We start from the raw sequence: 27,183 nt of genomic DNA, 5'->3' as shown, positions 1-27,183 counted from the left end.
ATCTGAGTAAGATCTGTAGATCTGCTATTAAGACTGTGCCAATGTTACTGTGCCCATTTTCATAATGGTACTGTAGTTACCAAGAAAAGATCTTTGACTAAGTGTTTAGGAGTAAAGGGGTATCATGTCTGTAAGTTACTCTTAAATGGTAAAAAACAGTATGTATAAAAAGAGGGAATAAAGTAAATGTGACTAAATGTTAATGTTTGAGGATTAAGGGTTAAGGATATTCAGAAGTTCTTTGTTCTATTCTTGCATTTCTCTACATCGGAAATTAACTCAAAATAAAAAGCTCTGCAGATGGCTCATGCCTGCAATTCTAGCACTTTCGGAGGCCAAGGCAGATTGCTTGGGCCCAGGAGTTCGAGACCAGCCTGGGCAACATGGCAAAACCCTGTCTCTACAAATATATAAAAATTAACTGGGTGTGGTGGTGCATGCCTGTAGTCCCAACTACTCGAGAGGATGAGGCGGGAAGATCACTTGAGCCAGGGAAGCAGAGGTCGCACAGTGAGCTAAGATCATTCCACACTGCACTCCAGCCTGGGTGACAGAGTAAAGCCCTTTCTCAAAAATAATAATAAAAAATTAATTAAAAGCTCAGATTGAGGAAAGTTAGTGAGTTTAGAAACTTAGAAAACAATAGATACTCCACCATAAGGACAGAAACACCTACAATTTACAAAGTACTCTGAGATATTATCCATTTTGAACTCACAACCCTGAAACATAGCACTGGTATTATTCCCCTTTGACAGTTAAAGAAATTGAGGATCAGAAAGTCCTAATGACTTGTCAGATGGTACAAGGCTGTGGTAAGGCTGACCCAAAACTCAGTTTGCTACATCTACCCACCCAAATCCTACTCTTCTTTTAAGGCTTAATTACTAGTTCCTTCATGATTCTTTCCAATCCAAACAAACCTCATCCTTGACCTCTAATTAAACAATACTCATTTTCTAATTATTTTATTTTATTTGAGACAGCATCTTGCTCTGTCACCCAGGCTGGAGTGCAATGGCTCGATCTCAGCTCACTGCCACCTCTGCCTCCCTGGTTCAAGTGATTCTCCTGCCTACTTGTACAATACTCCTGAGCAGCTGGGACTACAGGTACCTGCCACCACACCCAGGTAATTTTTGTATTTTTAGTAGAGACAAGATTTCACCATGTTGGACAGGCTGGTCTCAAACTCCTGACGTCAGGTGATTCACCTGTCTCGGCCTCCTAAAGTGCTGGGATTACAGGCGTGAGCCACTGCGCCCAGACATTTTCTAATTATTTTAGATGTTAATCTCACTCTTCCAAATAGGACTAATTACTGCTCTGGGGACAAAAAACAGTCCTACTTGTACAATACTCCCTGTCACCGGGCACTCTAATTAGATTCCCATTCCTGCTTCCTTGCCTTTACTAACACTGTAACCCCAACACCACTGCCAAAAATGCACTCTTTTAATTCTTACTCTTATCCATATGTTACTTTTCCTTTAAGGACCAGTTCAATTCCAATCTATTCAAACAAGCATTTCCTAGGCAGCATAGCATGCAGTGAAGACCCCTGGGTCCAAATGTCAAATAGAAGTGGTCTTAAACCTCAATTCCACCATCTACGTGTGTAACCTTAAGCAATTTATTTTATTTCTCTGAAGCCTTCATCATCTAATTTATGAGACGTCTCAAACTGTACCTCCCTCAATGGGTGGTTGTGAAGATTTAATTGGGTAATGCAGATGAAGTACTTAACAGATGCACGTAAAAAGTGTACAGTGGGACTAGGTGTGGTGGCTCATACCTGTAATCCCAGTGCTTTGGAAGGCCAAGGTAGTAGGATCACTTGAGGCCAGGAGTTTGAGACAAACCTGGGCAACACAGCAAGACCCTGTCTCTATAAAAATTAAAAAATTAGCCAGGTACAGTGGCACATACCTGTAGTCCCAGCTACTCAGGAGGCTGAAGCACGAGGATCACCTGAGCCCAAGAATTCAATGCTACAGTGAGCCACGATCACGCCACTGTATTCCAGCCTAGGCAACAAAGCAAGACCATGTCCCCAAAAAAATAAATAAATAAAATGTAAAAAGTGTACACTAATTGCTAGCCACGAGAGACTAGGCACAAAGCACTGCACTAAGCTAAGGTTAGGATGCAAAGAAGGTTGCAACCAAAGGAGGAAGTGTATACAGTAGAAAATAAAACTGAATACATAAAAACAATTATTATTGTACAATGCAGAATTAGGTGGACGCAAAACCAACAACTAAAGGTCCCAGATTGCAAACCAGAGCAAATCAGGTACCAGGTACCAAAAGAGAACCAAGGTATCAAAAGATAAATCTATAGGCCAATAACCCTTATGAATACAAACATAAAACTCCTCAACAAAAGACTAACAAACCAAATCTAGCAACAAACAGGACTACACAAAGTGGATTTATCCCAGATATGCAAGGGTGGTTTAACATGAAAATCAACGAAATACACCATGTTAATAGAATGAAGGACAAAGCTACATGATGATTTCAAGAGACACAGAAAAAGCATCTGACAAAATCCAGTATCCTTTTACAAGACAAAAACACTCAAAATAGGAATAAAAGAAAACTTCCTTAACCTGATAAAGGCCCACAGCTCACAACATACATAATGATAAAGACTGCATACTTCTCCTCAAGATTAGGAACAAGACAAGGATGTCTGATCTTGCCACTTCCTATTCGACACTGAGCTCGAGGTTCCAGTCAGAAAAAAGAGAGTGCGTGTGTGAGTAAGCATGAACCAAAATTGGAAAAGAAGATGTAAAACTATCTCTATTCACAGATGACAGGCTCTTGTACACAGAAAGTCCTAATGAATCCAGATACATAAAGACTACTGGAACTAATGAACATGTTTAGCACAGCTGCAGAACACAGTATCAACATACAAAAATCAATTGGCTGACACACGCTACAATATGGACAAATCTTGAGGACACTATGCTAAGTGAAATAAGCCAGTCACAAAAGGACACTCTATGACGCCACTAATGAGGTATCTAGAATAATCAAATGCATACAGACAGAAGGTGGAATTGTGGCTGCCAAGAGCTGAAGGCAATAGGGAGTTATGATTTAACGGGTACAGAGTTTCCATTCTACAAGATGAAGAGTTGCAGAGGTGGATGGTGGTGATGGCTGCACAACAATGTGAATGGACAATGCCACCAAACTACATCATTTAAAATGGATAAGATGGTAAATTTTACGTGTTTCACAATTTTTAAAAAACTTTAAAAAAAATCTACTGTATTTCTACACAGTAGCAGTGGACAACCCAAAAAGTAAATCAAGAAAACAATTCCACCTACAATAGCATCAAAAAGTTTTAGGAATAAATTCCACAAAAGAAGCATGATTACACACTGAGAACTACACAACATCTTTGAAAACAATTAAAGACCTAAATGAATAGAAAAAGATTCCATGTTCGTGAACTGGAAGACTTAATATTATAAAATGCAATACTGTCCACGCTGGCCTACATATTCAACACTGTTCCTATCAAAATCTCAGCTGCCTTTTTGCTGAAATTGACAAGCTGATCCAAAAATTCACATAGAAATGCAACCAGAATAGTCAATGCAATCTTTAAAAAAAATTTTTTTTAATAATTAGTCTCTGGTTGTCCAGCCAATGCAATCTTGAAGGAAGGCTCATACTGATTCCAAACTTATTACAACAAAGCTGAAGTAATCAAGACAGTGTGGAAGTGGCATAATGATGAACACATAGTATCAACAGAATAGAATTTAGAGTCCAGAAATAATTCTTCATTTTATGATCAAGTGACCTTCAACAGGGTGCCAAGATGAAAGTCTTTTCAACAAATGAAGCTGGAATTACTGGATAGTTACATAACAAGAATGACATTGGAGCCCTCATGCCATATGCAAAACTTAACTCAAAATGAATTACAGAACTAAACATTAAGAACTAAAACTATAAAATTATTAGAACACAAGTAAATCTTTGTGACCTTGGATTTGTTGCCAACAACACAAGTAACAGAAAAAAATACTGGTAAACTAGATTTACAAAATTTAAAATTTTTGTGCTTCAAGGGACTCCATCAAGAAAGTGAAAAGAGGCTGCATGCGGTGGCTCATGCCTGTAATCCTAGGACTTTGGGAGGCAGAGGCGGGTGGATCATTTGAGGTCAGGAGTTCAAGGCTGGCCTGGCCAACATGGTGAAATTCTGTCTCTATTAAAAATACAAAAATTAGTTGGGCATAGTAGTGGGTGCCTGTAATCCCAGCTACTCAGGAGGCTGAGGGAGGAGAAACGCTTGAACCTGGCAGGTGGAGTTTGCAGTGAGCTGAGATCATGCCACTGCACTCCAGCCTGGGCGACACAGCAAGACTCCGTCTCAAAAAAAAAAAAAAAAAAAAGTGAAAGGAAAAGCCACAAAATAGGAAAAAATACCTGTAAATCATATATCTAATAAGGGACTTGTATCTAAGCTATATAAAGACCTTTTTCGATGACAAAAAATATCACCTAATTTAAAGATGGGAGAAGAATCTGAATGGCCACTTCTCAGATCAGATATACGAATGGCCAATAAGGACATGAAAAGATGCTAATCATCATTAGCCATTAGGAAAATGTAAATCAAAACCATAATGAGATACCACTTTACATCCATTAGGATGGCTAAAATCAGAAACAAGAACCCTAACAAATGCTGGCAATGGAAAGGATGTGGAGAACCTAGTGCCTCCATACATTGCTGATGAGAATGTAGAACTGTGCAGCCGCTTTGCAAACAGTCGGGCAGTTCCTCAAAAAGTTAAATAGAGCCTGAGCAACACAGTGAAACCCCATCTCTACAAAATACAGAAAAAATTAGCCGGGCATGGTGGCATGCACCTGCAGTCCCAGCTACCTGGGAGGCAGTGGTGGGAGGATGGCTTGAGCCTGGAAGGTGGGAGGTTGCAGTGAGCTGAGATTGCACCACTGAACGTCAGCCTGGGCAACAGAGGGAGTCCGTCTCAAAAACAAAACAAAACAACACAAACAAAAGTTAAACAGAGTTACCATATGACCCAGCAATTCCACCCCTAGGTATATAACCAATAGAATTGAAAATATATGTCCACATAAACATTTGTACATGAATGTTCATAGCAATATTATTCATAATAGCCCCAAAGTTAGAACAGCCCAAATGCCCATTAACTGATGAACGGACAAACAAAACGGGCAATAGCCATACAATGAAATTTATTTGCCCATAAAAAGGAATAAAGGATATATGCGACATGATGGACGAACCTTGAAAACACTACACTAAATAAGACAAGTCACGTACAAAAGTATCATACAGTATGATTCCACTTAAACGAAAATAGGTAAGTCCATAGAGTTATAATAGAAAGTAGATTAGTGGTTGCCAGAGGCTGGGTGGAAGGGACAAATGGGGAGTGGCTGCTATTATGGGGTTTTTGGGTGAAGGGGTGAAAATTCTAGAATTAGATGGTGGTGCTGATTGCGTAACTCTGTGAATATACTAAAAACCATTAAATCATACACTTTGTGGACTTTAAAAGGGTGAATTTTATCATATGGGAATTTTATCTGAATAAAGCTGTTATTTAAAAGTTGAGAGAAACTGAAAGGTACATTCAGAGAAGAAGAGTTAGGGACAGGGCAAAAGGTGGAAGGGACAGTGCTAAATTGATAAGCTGAGCAAAAAACAAGAGTCTGGGCTTTAATTCCAGAGTCACTGGGAAGGAGCCAACAAAGGTTTCTAAGAAATAGTGACTGACAGGCCTCAGAAACGTGGCTCGAGGACGATTAACCTGCAGCAGTGTAGAGAATGCACATTTTATGACCCTATCTTTGTAAGATTTTCACTATATGCCTCACATTGCAAAGAGATTCACAAGTGGAATAACATATAAAACATATTTCTCTTACATCAGTTATACAGTCAATTATCAAGGAATAAATGATATTTAAAAGGACATTTAAAATCAGCACATACTTAACTACCATTCTCTCCCGTCTGTGCACACATGTTTTAGGGAAACTTCAAAAGAATGAGAGAAAGAAGGGACCAAAGTCAACAAAACACAGACGTCATAACTCTAAAAATATTCAATATTATTGCAGCAAACTGCTCAATAAGTGCTCCCTGACTGAAAACCACTAATAAGAACAGCAAAACAACTGAGTTGGCTTAATCTTGTTTGTTATTATACAAAATCCAACCAGTCACTGTTTGCAGAAAATATCTTGTAAGGTTCAAAGTATAAAATTCTTCAACCAGGTTTTAATCTGTTTTGAACATTCCATTTGAAACGAGAAGTCAGCTGAGTCATCATCACATAATATACTACTGCTAAAAATTCAAAATGCTTTTCCCTAGTTACAAGAGTGGAAATGCTAGGATTTCTCCTTCATAGCCAACTCAAACACACAGAGTATGCAAATCATTTTTAAAATAAGACATCTTAAATAGGAAATTTAAACTATATTTATTTTCATGGGTGGCTTTTTTTTAAGACGGAAAGAAGCTGTGCCTTAGTCGAATATTACTTCCTTTTGAATCTCAAACATCTTCCTCTTATTGATACTATTCAGCTCCTCTGACAACCTTCTCATAAAGAAGCAGTTTCTTAATCTTTGAGGAGTAATGACCCTTTGAGATCTAATGAGCACTAAGGACCATATCTGCTTTTGTTGTGGGGTTTTATTTTTATTTTTATTATTTTATTTTAGCATACATTCAATTTTGCAAACCACTTCATAACACCTGTGGTCCCTCTGTGGCATCGGGATGAGAACCCTTGGTCTGCTGGCACCGTGCCACTCTAATTTCAATGGGGCATTCTTTTAAGAAAGTGTATTACAAGCCCAGCCCCAATGTTTCATTTTCCTACCAGGGTTATCAGTTCATCACTGGTCAAAGCTGAAAACAAGCAACTTTTATGTCCCACAGTAAGGGTGCTACCTTTGGCATAAATCTTCATAAAAGCAGTAATCATTATGGCTGATCGATTTAAATACAAAGACCTGTAATTACTGTAACCTCAAATATTTAAAATTACATCTCAGTTTAAACCAATTGTTTGGCATTTCCTAAAATGAAAGAAACACCAAGTCAGTGTAGAAGTAAGAATATTGGATAACCTTTCGGTTAATTTACTTCAAAATGCTGTGGGGAGGGAATACTGAAGACAAACACATCATCACCTATGGGATACTCCTGCCAAAAAGGGTCAACCTGAACCTAATCATACAGACAAGACCCAAAAAATGCAAATTTCAGTCTGCAAAAACAACTAGACTGGACTATTTCAAAATGTCATTATCAAGAGAGAAGCAGAAAAGGGCAGGAAAATGCTCCTAATGTAAGAGAAACTTCAGACACAACTAAATGCAACCCAGGATACAGGAATTGAGTGAAAGAACAAATACAACTTTAAAAAAATTTTTGAGAAAATTGGGAAAATCTGAATAGGGACCAGACAGAATTGTAAAGTTAAACTTCCTGTGGGTGATCATTTGATTGCTGTCAGGTAGAATGCCCCTATTCTGTGAGATACCTACTGCCATACTTTGGTGTGCAATGTCACGATAGAACAAATGTGGCAAAATATTAATAATCACTAAAACTAGGTAAAGAGATACAGGTATTCGTTGCAACATTTTTCCAATTTTGCTTAAGGTTAGAATGATTGATTATTTATCTGAGACAGAGTTTTGCTTTTGTGCCCAGGCTAGGCTGGAGTGCAATGGCGCAATTTCGGCTCACTGCAACCCTTGCCTCCCAGGTTCAAGCGATTCTCCTCCCTCACCCTCACAAGTAGCTGGGATTACAGGCATGTGCCACCACACCAGGCTAATTTTGGTATTTTCAGTAAAGATGGGGTTTCACCATGTTGGTCAGGCTGGTGTCGAACTCCTGACCTCCAGTGATCTGCCCACCTCGGCCTCCCAAAGTGCTGGGATTACAGGCATGAGCCACTGTGCCCGGCCGATTTTTTAAAATTTTAAAATGAGATAGGGATTTCTGTTTTTTCAGTGAGAGATTTATCATGCAACAGTCTGAACAGAATACATGTAACGCATACCATTTTAGTCTTTCCAATCATGGGCAATACTTTTGCAGTTGTCATTAAAATTGTAAAGATGTTTTGCAATTTATACTTTCAGACATTTCAGATGCCAAAAATCAAAAGAGCTTACTGAATGGTAGTCCTTTGATGTTTATATTCAAATTTTCCACAGAGGGTTGTTACACATTTTTAAATTAAGCTTACAGTTTGTGATTAATTTATCCTATCAAGTGATTTACCACCTAATTGCCAAATTAAGCTGGAAAAAAAGCGTATTGGGTTGGTACATTAAAAATGAGCAAAAACCACAATTAACTTTCGCACCAACCTATAGTAATATGCATGTGCTGGCCTGCAAACCGTATCACAGCAAAGCAAAAGAAAAGCTTAACAAAATCAGATTTTCTTTCTTTTTTTTCAGACAAAGGTTGATGAATTGCATGAGTGGGATCCACCTTAGCTACGGAGACCTAATGCCTTGGGGTTTTACTCCTGCTGTCCTAGTCATTTCTTTTCTTTCTTTCGAAACAGAGTTTCACTCTGTTGCCCAGGCTGGAGCGCAGTGGCACAATCTCGGCTCACTGCAACCTCCACCTCCCAGGTTCAGATTCTCCTGCCTCAGCCTCCCAAGTAGCTGGGATTACAGGCACATGCCATCACACCCAGCTAATTTTTGTACTTTTAGTAGAGACGGGGTCTCACCATGTTGGCCAAGCTGGTCTTGAATTCCTGACCTCAAATGATCCACGTGCCTCAGTCTCCCAAAGTGCTGGGATTACCCATGTGAGCCACTGCACCTGGCCAGTCCTAGTCATTTCTAATACAGCATTTGTCCCAGGCAAAAGCATCTCAGACAAGTGTCCCAGTTTAGATGCAACATTATATGGTATATAGCACTTTTAACAACTTTTGTTATATGATGACATACAGTTGGTTTATGGGGGGACAAATCAGTATAACGTGAAGTTAACTTCTACTTTAAACAAAACACATTTAGTACATGATAGTAAAGTCATCACTAGAATGAACATAACATATTGAGATAACTGCTTTTACTCTTTTAGAATAAAGAAGGAAAAACCAAAATTATATTTTATCTATTGTGCAATATAAAATAAAATACTGCACATGGGAGGAATACTAGAATTAGAGTCAAAAGGCCTGTTTAAATCCCAGCTGGGTCACTTGACAGAGAATATAAACTTGCGTAAGTTACTGAATCTGTTTCAACCACAGCTTTCCCACTTGAGAAATGAAGAAGTCAGAATGCTGGCTGATCTCTATCTAAAGTCATAGTCCAGCTCTAAATATTCAATGATTCTATGATTCTGGCCTCCAAAATATTTTTTCAGACTAGACCAGCTGAGTTCTACTGGTCTAGACCAGTACTGGCAGATTTTTTTTTTTACAACTGCAAAATGTAACTTAGCATCTTCTCTCCCCAAACTCCTATTTCTGCTCTGACTTGTTCTGTTCAGAGGTTGGGTCAAACTGTCATTCATCCATGATGAAGATTCCTATGTATTTTTGACTCCTCTGACACCTAATCAGCTGTCAAATCCCAGATTCTTAACTTCCTCAGTATCTTATACACTCATCTTTTTTTTCCTTTCTCTCTCTTTTTGCTTTGAGACAGGGTTGCACTCTGTTTCCCAGGCTGGAATGCAGTGACACAAACTCAGCTCACTGAAGCCTCAAACTGCTGGGCTCAAGCAAACCTCCCACCTCAGCCTCCCAAGTAGCTGGGACTACAGGTGCACACCACCACACCCAGCTAATTTTTTAAAATTCTTTTGTAGAGGCAGAGTCTTATCATGTTGCACAGGCTGGTCTCAAACTCCTGGGCTCAATCCTCCTGCCTTGGCCTCCCAAAGTGCTGGGATTACAGGCGTTAGCCACTGGGTCCAGCCTCACTCACCTCTTTTTGCCACCACTTCAATTCAGGCCTCCATCGCTTCTTGCCTAGATCACTAGTTTTCTCCCATAAATACACCTGGTTAGTAATCCCAGACCAGAAGATTATTCTATCACATCAGTACGCAACAAAAAGCATGCAATAGCTCCCATACCTAAAAATTTATGCACAAGTTCCTCAACCTGACATTCAAGAACCTCTATATCTGGCCTCAACCAGTTTGCTACAAATACCTTATATAACCTGAACTACCCACTGCAATATCAAAATCTCCTGTACTTTCTGGATTTTTGTGTCCTTACTTCTGTTGTTGTTCTTACAACGCCCTTTTATCTGCCTTTCAAAACTGATTCCATTCTTCAAAGTTCAGTTCTAATGGTAATCGCCCTCATGTAGATATTATGGCTCCCATGATACTAACATAATGTGACAATTTTAATGGCCAACTGTGAATTTTAAAAGACAGTTTACCTATGATAGTAAACTAAATTTATTACTTGTGCCAATGTTGTTTAACTGGCACTGGCTACCAGGCACACTGTCTTGAGGATTTGCAGCTTAGCAGAGGAAAAGGAGAATGGCAACACATCTTTGACATTCAGAAACCAGGGCTTCCAAATTGAGGATCTACATAATAGGGTCTAGGCTTCCATGTTATTAAAAGATTTTTTTTTTCTTTTTTCAGACAGAGTTTCACTCTGTCAAGTAGGCTGGAGTGCAGTGGCACAATCTTGGCTCTCCGCTCCCAGGGTTCAAGTAATTCTCCTGCCTCAGCCTCCCGGGTAGCTGGGAATACAGGCACATGCCACCACGCCCAAGTAATTTTTGTATTTTTAGTAAAAATGAGGTTTCACTATGTTGGCCAGGCTGGTCTCGAACTCCTGACCTCAAGCAATCCACCCGCCTTGGCCTCCCAAAGTGCTGGGATTATAGGTGTGAGCCACAGCACTCGACCAAAAGATGTTTAAATTAACTCAACATCTGAAAGTTTGGAGGCTTTCACGTTACAATTCCTAATGAAGATCTAGAGCAGTGGTTCTCAGCCAGGGTCGATTCTGCGCCACTCCCAGGGACATCTAGCAGTATCTGGAAGCATTGTTGATTGTCACAACTGGACAGGGAGAGCTACTGCGGATGCTGAACATCCTGTGATGCACAGAACAACCCTCAAAATAATAAACTATCTGGTCCAAAATGTCAAGTGCCCAGATGAAAAAACTGATCTAGAAGTATTGCATGCATCTGTGGGTCCCGCCTACCAAAAGAAATTTTCAAATTTTGCAAGTTTGAAGCCTAAAAAGTTACTCCAATTACCAGTGATATGGTCTCCTCCAAGTTACTTAACCTCTTTATACATCAAATTCTTCATCTGTAAAACGGAGATAATAATACTACCTACCTCACAGGGTTTTTCAAGGATCAGATGAGTCCATGTAAAATCTTAGGAAAAGTGTGCCAGGCATATAGTAAGCAATCAATAAATTTAACTACTTACATTCTTCCCTGGCTTAGTGCCCAGTCCCACAGTTGAAATATCGAAAATGCTCAAAAAATGGTTACTCAATGAATACAATGCCTTGATTTCCTGGGGAGAGCACTAATGGGTAAAGACAGATACATTCTTTTTTGTGAAAAAGGAAACACAGCTAGAGATGGAGATGAAGGAAGCATCTGCCCACCTAATCACCTCTCCTTCCTCAGAACACTTTTAACCTGCAAGAAATGCTCCCCTCTCATTGGATCCTTAGTACACATTGCCTTACAATCTCTTTGATATTTGTTTTTCCTTTCATGCCTTCTGACCAACTGAATATTTTCAAGCACAAGAATGGGATGGTATCTTTTGATTCCTACGTCATCTACCTAGTACTACTGTTACTTATGCATTTATGATAGTCTTTCTACTAGACTGTACATGCCCTCTGTGAACACGGACAGCACTTTACTTCTTTTATGTAACCCAAAGGGCCTAACAGACCTCAGCAACTGGCTGGCCCACGCCGCTCGTTTTATAGATTGGACAGAGAGGCCAAGTGACTTGCCAAGAGTCAAGGTCATATTGCAAGTAGCAGAGCTGGAATTCAAACTCTGATAAATAGCCAACCCAGAGACTCGAGTTCTACCTAATATCAAAATTATACCTGTGGCACAGACAATTTTTAATTAAGTACTAGAGCACCTTCATAGGAATTATACTGATATAGTTACCTGATAAAACAAAAATGGAAGGAGAAACAGACCTCTAAGCTCTGTTCTGCTGATATTACACCTTAATGGCTCAACCTGTTTTCTTTAATGGTTTCATATCTTAACATTTCCTTACTAGATTTTGACAAAATTTATGTAAATATACCACAAATAGTCAGTGATGTCAGACTTAATTTCCTTTAAATGATCCCATAATTATTTTGAGTAACAGAGAATCCCTTACTGGGTAAACCAATGATGCCTATCCTTCACCATCTGAACACATTCTTTAACGATCACCTGAACAGATTAGTATCTTATGAAACTCAATAGGCCAGCAATTTGGAACAATTCTACGCGGTGCAAAATATTCAGACGATTTGAAATGTGAGTGTTAAAAACCCCAACGTAAACCTAAGACCCGCAATCATCAAGAGCAAACTACATTAAAACCTGAGATAGGAGAAATTTCATTTTATTTTCAACAAGTAAAAAAAAAAGAAAAAAGAAAGCTATTCACGGATTTGGTTAATTGGCTAAGTTTCCCTGAGTGTCCCAATATGATGCAAAAGAAAAAGGGGAATAAGAAAGGAAAAGACGGTAGGAAAGAAAATGAATGTGAAAAGGAGTTAAATACAGTACAATTCCTTGATGCTTAAGCAATTACAGCTCAATGAAGCTAAATATTTCCATTCCATAAAGACATCGTTTAAAAAAAAAAAAAATCTCCCTTCACGGTGATGCAAAAGCAGCAGGGCCCAACAGGAACGATAACCTCTTCTGGAGAAAAGATTTTTAATTATTTTACCAGCTGATAAAAAGAGCACACACCGAACATGGACAGAAATGGAGTTTCGAAGGAAAACAAAACGCAGCTTATGCTTGGTAAAGTTCAAGGACAAAACTGTGTCCAATGCAACAGAATCCGCCTGACTACAATGTATGGGGGTGGGGGGGAATGCGAACACATAGTATCTTTTTATAAAAGCAACAATTTGAGCTACAAAGTAATAACGGGGAAGCCAAAACAGTTTGACAGCCCGCCATAAGGGCCGCCTCAATCATGAGTCACACAATGCCTGCAACCATTTACAATAGTAATTAATGCACAAGTCCCCTAATTAAATTCTAAAAGGGTGAGAATGCTTTAACTAAGTTTACAAGAATTGCTTTGCGCTTTTTTTTTTTTTTTTTTAAGAAAGAAACACACGCGTAATTACGCATCTCCCCGCAATCCCTCCAGTATTCCCCCAGGCCGCTTCTCCCGAATGTCTGCTCTCCGGGTGCGGAAGAAAATGTCACGGGGGAACTTCTCAACCCAGAAAGGGCGAATCGGAGTAGAAATATACGATTATCGTGGGGCGGGAGACGCAAAGCTCGCCCATCTTACCTGCTAAGATTTCTTTCTACGTCTTTGGTAGCTTTAGCTTCCAATTCTCTGAAACAAAAAAACAAAAACAAAAACAAAACAAAAACACACACAAAAACGAGATGCGCGTGAAAACGGAGCTGCTGCGGCAGAGGCTCGCGCCGGGGCCGGATGGGGGAGGGGAGAGGACGGGGGGAGGGGGACTCACAAAGCTGCGGGGCTGCAGCCCGGACTGCGGTCCCGCGGCGCGGGCGAGGCGCAACCCCGGCCTGGCCCCCGCGGCGCGGCGCAGCGAGGCTCCCCCGGGCCGCCCGCTCGGCCTCCGCAGCAACGCAGCCTGCGCCCTCCCGCCGAGGCCCGAAGTCTCGGGGACGCCCGGCGCCGCCGCCTCTGCTGCCGCCGCCGCCGCGGGTTGCGGGCCCTGCGGCAGCGCCCGCGGCTCCTCCCGCCCGGAGGGAGGCCCTTGTTCCGCTCACCTCATGTGTGTAAAGTGCACGAGCAAGTGGGGCGCGGCGAAGGAGGCTCGCGAGCCTCAAGCCCTCCGCAGCGCCGCGGGGAGAGGCCCGAGCCGCTGCACCAGCGCCATTTTCTACACCGACCCGCTGCCGCCGCCGCCGCCGCCGACACCGCCGCAGGCCCCAGACCGGAAGTGAATGCCCCACTCGGCAACCCCTTCCGGGGGCGCCACGGCCACTGGCCCCCAAGATGGAGGCCCTAGCAACTGGACCCGCAGATTGGGCAGGTCCTTGGCAACCGCCCCGGCGTGTCACGCTGCACCCGGCCGGACCTCCCTGGAGGTCACAGCCTCCGAGGCGCCCCGCGGAGTGGCTGGGGGGGCCTGCGGAGTCCCGAGTCCAACCTTTTTCGGTGCGGCCGGCTCCGGTCTGACCGAGGAGGGGAGTCCCTCCCCTCCTCCTCCTTCTTTCGTGCGACACAAGTTTCCTACCCGCCGCCCGGCCCCTCCCCCACTGACACACGCCAAAAAAAAAAAAAAAAAAAATTGCCTAAAACGCAAATTTTACCCCAACTGCAGCCTGATGAGCCCGCGCGGCTTTTGAATTCAGCCACTTCTAATTATTTTTGACCTTGGGCCAGTTATTTAACCTCTATGCTTCTCTGTTCCTCCTCAGGTAAAGAATGCATACCTGAGGCGGGTTGTGAGGCTTAAAAGCGATTTTTATCCACCGACCTTTGACTCAGCAGTTCCGCCTGCACGGATTTTCTGCTCAGGAAATAATTCTGGGTATCTGCAAATATTTCACCATCGAGATACTAAGCTGTGGTATTGATGATGGTGAAAAATTGCAAACAGCCAAAATGTCCAGCGCTACTAGATGGCTTCAAAAACAGCTACTGGCATGTATTAGGACACTGTAAAAATGATGTGGAGGAATAATCCCGGCATGGAGGAAATGGTTGCAATAGAATAAGTGAAAAAGCAGGTTCCAGCGTAGCTCACACAGTAAGAAACATCTTAGCGTAGACACAGTAAGATACATACATGTAGATAGACTAAGATATGTATATATGTAGACACAGATGCACATGTGCACATTAAAAGTATACATACATACCTACATGTAGATACAATAAGACATACATATCTGCAGGTAGATACAACAATACACATACATGTAGATACAGTAAGATACATATTTTCACTTGCATGTGTTCTTTCCAACCTCTCATCATGCTTTTTCTTCTAATTTAAAGATAATTCCTCCTCTGTGCTTAAAATCTATAACCTTTACTTTCTCAGAAACCCCACTCTGTGGATCATCCCATTCTCCTTTTTCTAACCTAAGTCCTTCAACTGGCTTTTTTTTTTAAATTTTTTTATTATATTATTATTTTTTTTAGGCAGAGTCTCGCTCTGTCTCCCAGGCTGGAGTGCAGTAGCGCGATCTCCGTTCACCGCAACCTCCGCCTCCCGAGTTCAAGCAATTCTCCTGCCTTAGCCTCCCAAGTAGCTGGGATTACAGACGCGCACCACTGCGCCCAGCTTTTTTTGTATTTTTAGTAATGACGGGGTTTCGTCATGTTGGCCAGGCTGGTCTTGAACTCCTGACCTCAGGTGATCGCCCGCCTCGGCCTCCCAACGTGTTGGGATTACAGGCGTGAGCCACCGCGCCCAGCTTCAACTGGCTTTACAACATGCTTGAATCTCTCCCGTTAAAAACAAACAAAACTTCCCTAGACATGTTGGGTTCCTGTCCTCTCCGATAGGTTAAGCTAGTGAATGAATGCACAGAAAGTCATGAAACATATGCACCAAAATGTTAACTGATTATGACTTATTTTCATTTTCTTCTTTTAGTGTATCTGTTTTTTTCTTTTTTGCGATGAGCATATAAAAAACACTTTTTTGGAAAAAAAAATCAGGTTTACAAAATATAAAACGTAGTGGGCACCAAATAAATGCTAGTGACTTTCCTTTTCCTGCTATCATCCCTGAGGTTCACTTACCTACACACATATTTGTTTTTCTTTCATAATCCTTTCTACTTAAAATGTTTAAAAGTTACTATGGTATTTCATTAGGAGTTTAAAAATATGAACATATACGTATGGCACAATATGCTTTCATACCAGGTTTAGGAATAATTTTTCACAACAACATAAGGCAATGAAAACAGTCATATTTATCAACATTTGCACAGCTGTTAAGATTGACTGATTTTTTTTATTAGACTTTTTTAGGTTTTAATGACTCAGTGATTCTTAATTGGGACAATGTTGCCCCCATCCCTACCCCTGGGGACATTTAGCAATGAACTTTTTGGTTGTCACACTGGATGCTACTGATTGGTATCTGATAGCTACAGACCAGGGATTCTACTAAATATTCTACGATGCGTAGGACAGTCCCCTACAACACGGGAGTATCTGAACCAAAATGCCAATAGCACCAAGGTTGAGAAAGCCTGGAACTAATTCCCAGCTCCAGCAAAGCTAATAAAATATGATTTCTTGGCCAGGCGCGGTGGCTCATGCCTGTAATCCCAGCACTTTGGGAGGCCGAAGTGGGCAGATCATCTGAGGTCAGGAGTTTGAGACCAGCCTGGCCAGCATGAGGAAACCCGGCCTGTACTAAAAATAAAAAATTAGCCAGGCATAGTGGTGCATGCCTGTAATCCCAGCTAATTGGGAGGCTGAGGCAGGAGAATCGCTTGAACCCAGGAGGCAGAGGTTGCAGTGAGCTGAGATCACGCCATTGCACTCCAGCCTGGGCAACAACAGTGAAACTCCACCTTGGGGGGGGAAAAAAAAAAAAAGATGTGATTTCCAGAAGGTTTGTTGACAGTGATTGGACATCCCATCTGAGCCCTCCTGGGCTGCAATGTACAGTTTTCTATGTGAGGTCATGCTAGTCACTTTTAAATTATCTCTTACTTAAACTTGGTGCATACATCGAAGAAAAATGACAATATAAGATCAGCACTGATTCCTTATGTGGGACCCTCTAAGGGATCTTTTCCTGTTACTATCTTTTCTTTTTACTAAATAATCATTCTCTCTACTGAATATTTCCCATCACCACACAAACTCTAGTAACTTTCATTAAAAAGCAAAAAGCCCAAAACTCCCTTGATGCGTCATTCCTCTCAAGCTCCATTTTTCTGCTCTCGTTCCCAACAATGCTTTCTTGGGAAAGTGTTCAATACAAGCACCTTCCACTGGCTCTCTTCCTTCTCCCAGCTCTCTTTAACCTGATATCCCCATCCCTCCTGCAAAACTGCTCTTATGAAGGTCGCAAGTGACTTTGAGGGTGCCAAACTCAATGGAAACATGTCTGTCCTCATCTTGATTTACTTCTTAGCTACATTTGCCACAACCTAACTCTCCCTCCTTCTTAAGAGAATCTCTTTGCTAGGCCATCTTGACAGTATATTCTTCTGGAGTTCTTTTTACCTCTCTAGCCATTTTTTTTTTTTTTTTGGTATCTTTTGCTAACATCTTCTGTTTTATATCAAATAAATGTTGGAGATCTCCCCACTCCCAAGGCTTTGTCCCAGACTTCTGTTCTTCCTCCTTCTCTACTCTCTCTTTAGGATGGGTAATCTCATTTATTCTCTTGTATTTAAGTACTCTCTGAATGCAGATTACTCTCAGATTTAAACCTTAACCGTTGTCTCACCTGTGTACCCCTGAATGCCAAAATGACAATTCACTCACACAATATTTATTGAGCACCTACTATGTGCCAGGCACTGTGCTAGGACTGGCTTCTCTGGTTCTTGTGAGGAACTACAGTGGTGGATGAAGTCTAGCAAGGCAGACAGATTTGTTTTTTTTTTTTTTTTTAGACATAGTCTTGCTCCGTCACCCAGGCTGGAGTGCAGTGGCATGATCTCAGCTCACTGCAACCTCTGCCTCCTGGGTTCAAGCGATTCCCTTGCTTCAGCCTCTCCAGCGGCTAGGATTACAGACGTGTGCCACTACACCTGGCTAATTTTTGTATTTTTAGTAGAGACGGGGTTTCACCATGTTGGCCAGGCTGGTCTCGAACTCCTGACCTCAAGTGATCACCCGCCTCGGCCTCCCAAAGTGCTGGGATTAGGCATGAGCCACCGTGCCTGGACGATTTTTTTTTTCTTAAGCAAACAGAAAGTGTATAATTACAAACTATGGCAAGTGCACAGAAGGATAGGAATGTTGCTCTAAGAAAGTGTAAAACAAAGGAACACAACATTGATTATGCAACAAAGAACGTTTCTTTGAAAATGTAAAGCTTCACCTGAGAATGGAGAGAGGAGCTGGGGAGGGGGAGAGGAGGGGGTCTCAGGCTGGAGGGTTACATTTATGGTTACATTTGTGGGTTATCAGTGCGGAGGGAAACAGGCTTCATATTGTATTTGGCTTTAAATCTGCCAGACCGAGGCAAACGGATTGCTGGAGCTCAGGAGTTCGAGACTAGCCTGGGCAACATGGCAAAACCCCATCTCTACTAAAAATACAAAAATTAGCCAGGTGTGGTGGTGTGCATCTGTAATCCCAGCTACTCAGGAGGCTGAGGTGGGAGGATCGCTTGAGGCTGGGGCAGGGGGTAGGTTGCAGTAAGCCAAGATAATGCTACTGCACTCCAGTCTGGGGGACAGAGTGAGACCTTTTCTCAATAAATAAATAAATGAAACTGCTAGTGTTGTCATTTTCATTTTACTTGCATCAGTCCATTAGGAATGGAACCAGAAACAAGGTCCTGTAAAGAGAAACAGGCTGTACAAATTTAATTTTAAATAAGCCCTTTTTCTCCATTTGTCTTTGTTCCTGTGACTTTTGAAGTTATCAGGACAAAGATGTTCTCTAACTTCTCCTCCTTCTCTTACTGAGAAGGGCAAATGATGAGCCTAATACTTTGGAAATTATGTACTTGAAAGAAAAGATTTTGTTTTCCTCCCAAGGCTTTACCAAACAGCATTGTGAGATACATAAGTATTTTTTTTAGGCAAGGCTCATGCATAATATTTTTAAATTTTAAAATTTTTTCACAGTAATGTATAAACATGAACGTGGATATGAGTTCCTGGAGAGAATTTATTTATTTATTTATTATTTATTTTAACAAGGTCTTGCTCTGTCGCCCTGGTTGGAGTGCAGTGGCACGAACTCGGCTCACTGCAACCTCCACCTCCTGGGCTCAAGTGATCCTCGCACCTCAGCCTCAAGTAGCTGAGACTGCAGCCGCAAGTCACTGCACCTGGCTACTTTTCATATTTTTTGTAGAGATGGGGTTTCACCATGTTGCCCAGGCTGGTCTCAAACTCCTGAGCTCAGGTGATCCGCCTGTCTCGGCCTCCCAAAGTGCTGGGATTACAGGTGTGAGCCATCATGCACAGCCAAGTGTATTTGTCTTATTTAACTAAAATGTATTTGAAAGTTAATATATGCCAGTCAGGCTCTGTTCTAAGTGCTTCACAAATATTAATTAATTATTAATTGTTGCTTTCACATAGCCATGTGAGGTAGAAATATTATCCCCACTTTGCGGATGGGGGTAATTAACTTGCTCAATGTCATATTAAAATAGTAAATGATAAAACAGACAAACAAACAAACAAACACTCAAGTGATTTGCTTCCAGAGCCCGCTACATTACAGAACTGTTTTTCTTAACCATATTAGATCCTACACCCCTTTTGATAACAAATGTTTTGTAACACCACCTCTTTCTATCCCAACATGATAATCATGGATAATTATGTCTTAATTTACCTAAGACATAATTTCACAATACATACATATTGACATCTCTGATATAAAAGAGAAATAAAAGTAACCATAATAAAATAAAATGTCTTTCATTATGTAAATGTTTGGAAATGGTCTACACTAGAAGATGCAGTGGGGTAGCTAGGTCTTGACACCTATGTGTACTATCACTACTATACATAGTCACAGCAGTGATGAATTGATTACTCACATCAAGAACTGTAGTTATGCTGGAGACATAATTTTTCTGGAATGGAGAACAACTCTCAGTCAAGTTCTGAACAAATAGAAACAGTTCTCTCTCAATTTATGTGATAATTGCATTACTGGAAATTTTGCAATAATTAAAATGGAACAACAAAAAAAGTTAGGTATTCAGATAATTATAAACATCCCTTTTACCTATGTGAATGTCCAGTGAGGGAGGAATTCCTCATTTTGTGGAATTAACTCTCTCCAGCATCCACAACTTCTAGCCACTGACTTTTTTTTTTTTGACAAGAGTCTTGCTCTGTCACCCAGTCTGGAGTGCAGTGGTACGTTCTTGGCTCACTGCAACCTTCACCTCCTGGGTTCAAGCGATTCTCCTGTCTCAGCCCCCCAAGTAGCTGAGATTACAAACTCATGCCACCACACCCAGCTGATTTTTGTATTTTTAGTAGAGACAGGGTTTCGCCATGTTGGCCAGGCTCATCTTGAACCCCTGACCTCAGGTAATCCTCCTGCCTCAGCCTGCCAAAGTGCTGGGATTACAGGCATGAGCCACTGCGCCCTGCCACCATGGACTCTTAATAGCACACGTCTCCCCTCAACCAAAAACACTGCAGTCATTTCCCCCAAACCCTCTGGGGAGTGGAGGTGAAGTGTTACTTATTGGGAACCATTGCTGTGGAGGATGAGAAGAGCCAAGGAATGAATCCTGGAAAATCTGATACTGTAATGAAGAAACCAGCAAGGCAAGAGAGAAACAGGATGAGTGTGGCATAATGGGCCCACGTAATATCTCCTGGGTATTTCAGGCTGACATGTCAAAATTTAGCCTCCTCATTCCTCCCTTGACCCAACCAACACCCTATATGGACCTGACGCTTTCCCAGTTTTCCCCCAAGTCGGTAATAACACCACCAGTCACTTAGCTGCCCCAGCCAGAAACTTAAGTGTTAGTTCTGACTCTTCCCTGCCTCTCATGCAATGTATCAGCAACTCGTCTGGTCTCTAATCTGCTTTCTTTGTCTTTTCTTCCTGTGTTTCTCCACTGCCATACCGTAGAACACTCCGAAAACTCCAAAGATTCATTCTCTTTGCCTCTTTTTTGTTGTGGTGGTATAATTCGTATACAATAAAAGTCACACTTTATTTAAGAGTTGTGGCTCACACCTGTAATCCCAGCACTTTGGGAGGCCGAGGCAGGTGGATCATTTGGGGTCAGGAGTTCAAGGCCAGCCTGACCAACATGGTGAGACCCCGTCTCCACTAAAAATACAAAAATTAGCCGGGTGTGGTGGCGGGTGCCTGTAATCCCAGCTACTTGGGAGGGTGACGTAGAGAATCACTTGAACCCGGGAGTGGAGGTTACAGTGAGCCAAGATCATGCCACTGCACTCCAGCCTGGGCGACAGAGTGAGACTCTGTTTCAAAATAAATAAATAAATAGTTGGGGTCTTGCTCTGTCACCCAGGCTAGGGTGTAGTGGCATAATCATAGCTCGTTGCAGCCTCAAACTCCTGGGCTCAACTGATCCTCCCGTCTCAGCTTCCCAAGTAGCAAGAATGAGAGGTGTGTGTCACCATGCTCAGCTAATTTTTTTATTACTTTTTATAGAGATGGGTTCTTGCTGTGTTGCTCAGGCTGGTCTTCAATGCCTGGCCTCTAGTGATCCTCCCACCTTGGCCTCCCAAAGCACAGGAGTTACAGGCATACTCACACTTTTAAAGTGAAAAATGTAATGCATTTTGACCAATAAATATGCCCATGTAGCGATTACCACAATCACTATATAGAACACTTTTATCACTACAGAAAATTCCCTTGTGCCCCTTCTCAGTGACTCACCTGTTGTCCTCCCACACACACCTACCACCAGGAAACCACTTTTCTGATTCACATCACCACAAATTAGTGCTGTCTGTTTTAGATCCTCATATAAATGAAGTCATACTGTGTATATTCTTTTGGGCTTGACTCCTCTTGCTAAACGTGCCTGTGAGAGTCATTCATATGATTGCATGTATTAAGTTCGTTCCTCTTTATTGCTGCCAAGTATTCTATTGAATGGATATACCACAGTTTGTTTACTCATCCTTTTGTTTTAAAATAATAATAATCCACTTCCCGGGCTGAAGCCATCTTCCCACCTCAGCCTCATGAGTAGCTGGGACCAAAGGCATGCACCACCAGGCCGGGCTAATTTTTGTATTATTTGTAGAGATGGGGTTTTGCCACGTTGTCCAGGCTGATCTCAAACTCTTTGGGCTCAAGCAATCCACCCGCCTCAGCCTCCCAAAGTGCTGGGATTACAGGCATAAGGCATGGCACCTGGCCCTACTATCATTATTGTTTGTAGAGACAGATTTTCATCATGTTGCCCAGGCTAGTCTCAAACTCCTGGGCTCAAGGGATCCACACACCTCAGCCTCCCAAAGTGCCAGGATTACAGGCATGAGCCACCGCACCCAGCCTCTTCCTTGTGTTAATTGACATTTGGGTTGTTTCCAGTTTGGGGCTATTATGAGTAAATCTGGTATGAACAGTTTTTGTACAAGTCTATTTTTGTGGACAGTGGGCATGTGTTTCTATTTCTCTTGGATAAATACCCAGAAATAGAATTACTGGATCACAAGGTAAGTGTATATTTGACTATATAAGAAACTAGAAAACATGTCTAAAATGGTTGTACCCGGTTGCATCTCAACCTCATCAAGAGTTCTAGTTGCTGCCTCTCCTCAGCAGCTTTGCAGGTGTTCATTCTTAGCCCATCAAAACCGTTCTCCATACAGCAGCCTTAATTTTTTTGAGACAGTCTCGCTCTGTCACCCAGGCTAGGGTGCGGTGGCATGATCTCGGCTCACTGCAAGCTCCACCTCCCGGGTTCATGCCATTCTCCTGCCTCAGCTTCCCGAGTGGCTGGGACTACAGGTGCCTGCCACCATGCCTGGCTAATTTTTTTGTTTTTTTTTCTGTTTGTTTGTTTTAGTAGAGACGGGGTTTCACTGTGTTAGCTAGGATGGTCTCGATCTCCTGACCTCGTGATCCGCCCGCCTCAGCCTCCCAAAGTGCTGGGATTACAGGCGTGAGCCACTGAGCCCAGCCCAGCCTTAATTCTTTTTCTTTTTTCTTTTTTTTTCTTTCTTTCTTTCTTTCTTTCTTTCTTTCTTTCTTTCTTTCTTTCTTTCTTTCTTTTTTTTTTGAGATGAAGTTTTGCTCTTCTCACCCAGGCTGTAGTGCAATGGCATGATCTCGGCTCACTGCAACCTCTGCCTCCCAGCCACAAGTGATTCTCCTGCCTCAGCCTCCTGAGTAGCTGAGATTACAGGAGCCTGCCACCATGCTTGGCTAATTTTTTTGTATTTTTAGTAGAGACGGGGTTTCACCATGTTGGCCAGGCTGGTCTGGAACTCCTGACCTCAGGTGATCCGCCTGTCTTGGCCTCCCAAAGTGCTGGGATTACAGGCTTGAGCCACCACACCTGACCTCTTTTTCTTTTTTTGAGACAGGGTCTAGCTGTGTCACCCAGACGGGTGTGATCACAGCTCACTGCAGCCTCCAATTCCCAGGCTTAAGTGATCGTCCTGCCTCAGCCTCCTGAGTAGCTGGGACTACACATGTGAGCTGCCATGCCTGGCTAATGTTTATTATTATTATTTGTAGACAGGGCCTTGTTATGTTGGCCAGAGTGATAATTTTTCTGAAAAGGAAAGTGAGATCATCTTCTTTTCTGCTTAAAATAGTAGAAAGGATTTCCAGGGCTCTCGATTTAAAGCCTGATACCTTTAACATGTTCTGTAACATCTCCCTGATGTTATCTTATAGTCCTTCTCTCTTGCCTACCATGCCTCAGGCAAGCCTGCTCCTCCTCATCTTTCCCCTCTCAATCCAAATGTAACTTCCTCAGGACTTTCCTGACCAGCACCTGCCTTAACTCAAAAGGTCTCCCTCCCAGTTATATATTCTAAAGACATCCTCTACACCTTCATAGCATTCATCATATTTCTAATGAAATATTACTGTCGCTTGTTTAAATTTTTTTTTTTTTTTTTGAGACAAGGTCTCACTCTGTTGCCTGAGCTTGAGTGCAATGGTGCAATTATAGCTCACTGCAGCCTTGAACTCCTGGGCTCAAGTGATCCTCCTGCCCCAACCTCCTGAGTTGCTGGGACTACAGACGGACACTACCACACTCAACTAATTTTCATTTATTTTTAATTTTTTTAATTTTTTTGAGATAGGGACTCATTCTGTCACCCAGGCTAGAGTACAGTGGCATGATTGCAGCTCACTGCAACCTCTGCCTCCCAGGTTCAAGTGATTCTCACCCTCAGCCTCCTGAGTAGCTGGGATTACAGGGACCTGTCACCACGCCCAGATAATTTTTATATTTTTAGTAGAGATGGGGTTTCACTATGTTGGCCAGGCTGGTCTTGAACTCCTGACCTCAGGTGATCTACCCACCTCCCAAAGTGTTGGGATTACAAGCATGAGCCAGCAAGCCCAGCACCAACTGATTTTTAAAATTTTTTGTAGAGATAGGATCTCCCTACATTGCCCAGTCTCAAACTCTTGAACTCCTGAGCCTAAATGATCCTCTCACCCTGGCCTCCCAAAGTGCTATGATTACAAGTGTCTGCCACTGCCCCTGGCTTTGTTTAATCTTTGGTACTCCTGATTTTTTTGTAAGCGCCAGGAGAGCAAAGGCCATATCTGCCTAGTCATCAGTACATCTCCACCTCTAGCACAATGCCTAGTACATATTAGGCCCTCAATAATACTTATTAAATGAATAAATAATTTTCCATAGTCTGCTTATCTCTTTTTTTCCTTTTTCTTTTTTTTTTTTTTTTTTTTTTTTTGAGACAGAGTCTTGCTCTGTCACCCAGGCTGGAGTGCAGTGGTGCGATCTCGGCTCACTGCAACTTCCGCCTCCTGGGTTCAAGCAATTCTCCTGCCTCAGCCTCCTGAGTAGCTGGGATTACAGGCGCCCACCACCATGCCTGGCTAATTTTTGTATTTTTAGTAGAGACACAGTTTCACCATATTGGACAGGCTGGTCTCAAACTCCTGACCTCAGGTGATCCGCCTGCCTCAGCCTCCCAAAGTGCTGGGATTACAGGTGTGAGCTACTGCACCCAGCCTGCTTATCTCTCTCAATCCAGAAATCCACATCACCACCAAAGAGGTCTTTCTAACTAGTTAATCTGATAAGGTCCTGCTGGTGCTATGAATTCTTGAATGGCTACATTCTATAGAATTATACCTGAAACCCCTTGTGTAGCGTAAAAGATTCTTCAACAACTCTTGCTACCTAACCTGGCATATTTCTGACAATCCCTATATTGTGCTTCAGCAATAGTGAATTATTACTAGTTTATTGTGTTTTTCAAAGCCTCTATGACTTGAACATGTTATTTCCTCTGAATGGAAGTCCTCTCCTATTATGTCTACCTAACAAACTCCTGCTTCAAAGCCCAGTTCAAATGCTACCTCCCTTGGTAAGCCTTCCCTGAAATGCTCTGGATCTCATAAGAATACAGATGTGAGTCAAGTACCAATAGAAATATAGCTATCATTCCTGCCCCCTCCTATTCAGGTGGAAACACAGTCCTCTGAAAAGAACGCTTTGAGCATTTAGGGCTGGAATCTCACATGCTCTCGTGAGATAACTCATTTTATCCAGGCACTGCCAGCAGAGAAGGCTTCTGGGAGTGGAGACTTGTCTGCTGCATTCAGTGTTGTATTCTCCAGTACCTAGAGTAGTGCCTGGGAAGTATTAAGTTTGGAATTCATATTTGTTGAATACGAAGAATGAACAGGCCGGCCGTGGGGGCACATGCCTGTAGTCCCAGCACTTTGGGAGGCCGAGGTGGGTGGATCACCAGGGATCAGGAGTTCGAGACCAGCCTGGCCAACGTGGGAAACCCTGTCTCTACTAAAAATACTAAAAATATAAAATTAGCTGGGGGTGGTGGCACGCGCCTATAATCCAGCTACTTGGGAGGCTGAGGCAGGAGAATTGCTTGAACCCAGGTGGCAGAGGTTGTAGTGAGCCGAGGTGGCACCATTGCACTCCAGCCTGGGTGACAGAACAAAACTCCTTCTCAAAAAAAAAAAAAAAAAAAAAAAAAAAAAAAAAAAAAAAAGATGAACCTTATCTTTCTTCCAAGGAGTTAAATGATGTGACAACAAGCATCATTGTTCTCCAGTTTCTTACCCTGTTTGTTAATATCATGACTGTCAGCAAGAATTGGATTCTCCTAGACTTCTGCGTGGTCTCTGGGATCTCCTGGGTTTTGCTTTATCTGACAAATGCAAATAACATTCTTTCCATGATGCTCGGGCCTGCCGCCAGATCCACCACAGGCACATTCATTGTTTCACCGAGGATAAAGTGGGTACTTCTGCCTCTTATTAGGTCCTTTGGATATTCATTGCTAAAATAATCATTGGTTGCTTCCCTACTTTTTCTGATAATGGCGCCCAGCTTTTCCTTGGAGGCTGTCCTCCTTTGCTCTCAGTCTATGAATTTTGCTACATTGGAGAATGTACATTGGAGAATTGGAGAAATGCCACATTAAGCATTCTTATATGTAATGATTCTTATACCTACTGATTAAGTAGAGGATAACTTGAACATTAAAATAAATAATGAGGCCAGGTACAGTGACTCATGCCTGTAGTCCTAGCTACTTGGGAGGCTGGTCAGGGAGGTTCACTTGAGTCCAGGAGATCAAGGCTGCAAGGAGCCGTGATTGCACCACTGCACTCCAGCCCTGGGCAACATTGTGAGGCCCTGTCTCAATAAATAAATAAATAATAGCAATTATCACAATAACATAGGAAACTGTGTATCTATACAGACAGAAATAAATGTATTTATTTATTAATCAGTTCATTTATTCATTCATTCAAGTTTTCTTTTTTTTTTTTGAGATGGAGTCTCGCTCTGTTGTCAGGCTGGAGTGCAGTGGCACGATCTCGGCTCACCGCAACCTCTGCCCCCAGGTTCAAGTGATCCTCCTGCCTCAGCCTCCCGAGTAGCTGGACTACAGGTGTGCACCACCATGCCCAGCTAATTTTTGGTATTTTTCGTAGAGTCGGGGTTTCACCATGTTGGCCAGGATGGTCTCTATCTCTTGACCTTGTGATCTGCCCGCCTCAGCCTCCCAAAGTGCTGGGATTACAGGT

At 42.2% G+C, this 27,183-nt stretch overlaps 1 protein-coding gene across 35 annotated transcripts in view; it reads right to left on the bottom strand.

The window, feature by feature from the left end:
* TNRC6A (trinucleotide repeat containing adaptor 6A) overlaps positions 1-27,183 on the bottom strand; it is a 217,814-nt gene that overhangs the window by 84,934 nt on the left and 105,697 nt on the right. For 5 of the 35 annotated variants that reach the window (XM_054668323.2, XM_054668325.2, XM_054668328.2 and 2 more), the window contains exons 1-2: positions 14,052-14,225; positions 13,597-13,644 (exon numbers count right to left, since the gene is read on the bottom strand). The exons of 13 other annotated variants lie outside the window; for them this stretch is intronic. In XM_054668323.2, coding sequence (XP_054524298.1) covers positions 13,597-13,644; positions 14,052-14,056 — 53 coding nt within the window. In that variant the 5' untranslated portion in view covers positions 14,057-14,225. 17 more of the 35 variants (XM_063796870.1, XM_063796872.1, XM_054668329.2 and 14 more) reach the window with 12 other exon arrangements.

The sequence above is a fragment of the Pan troglodytes genome, chromosome 18, assembly GCF_028858775.2.
Source record: "Pan troglodytes isolate AG18354 chromosome 18, NHGRI_mPanTro3-v2.0_pri, whole genome shotgun sequence".
Taxonomy (NCBI): domain Eukaryota; kingdom Metazoa; phylum Chordata; class Mammalia; order Primates; family Hominidae; genus Pan; species Pan troglodytes.
Note: the sequence above shows the minus strand (reverse complement) of the source record. Positions and strands in the feature narration are given on the sequence as shown.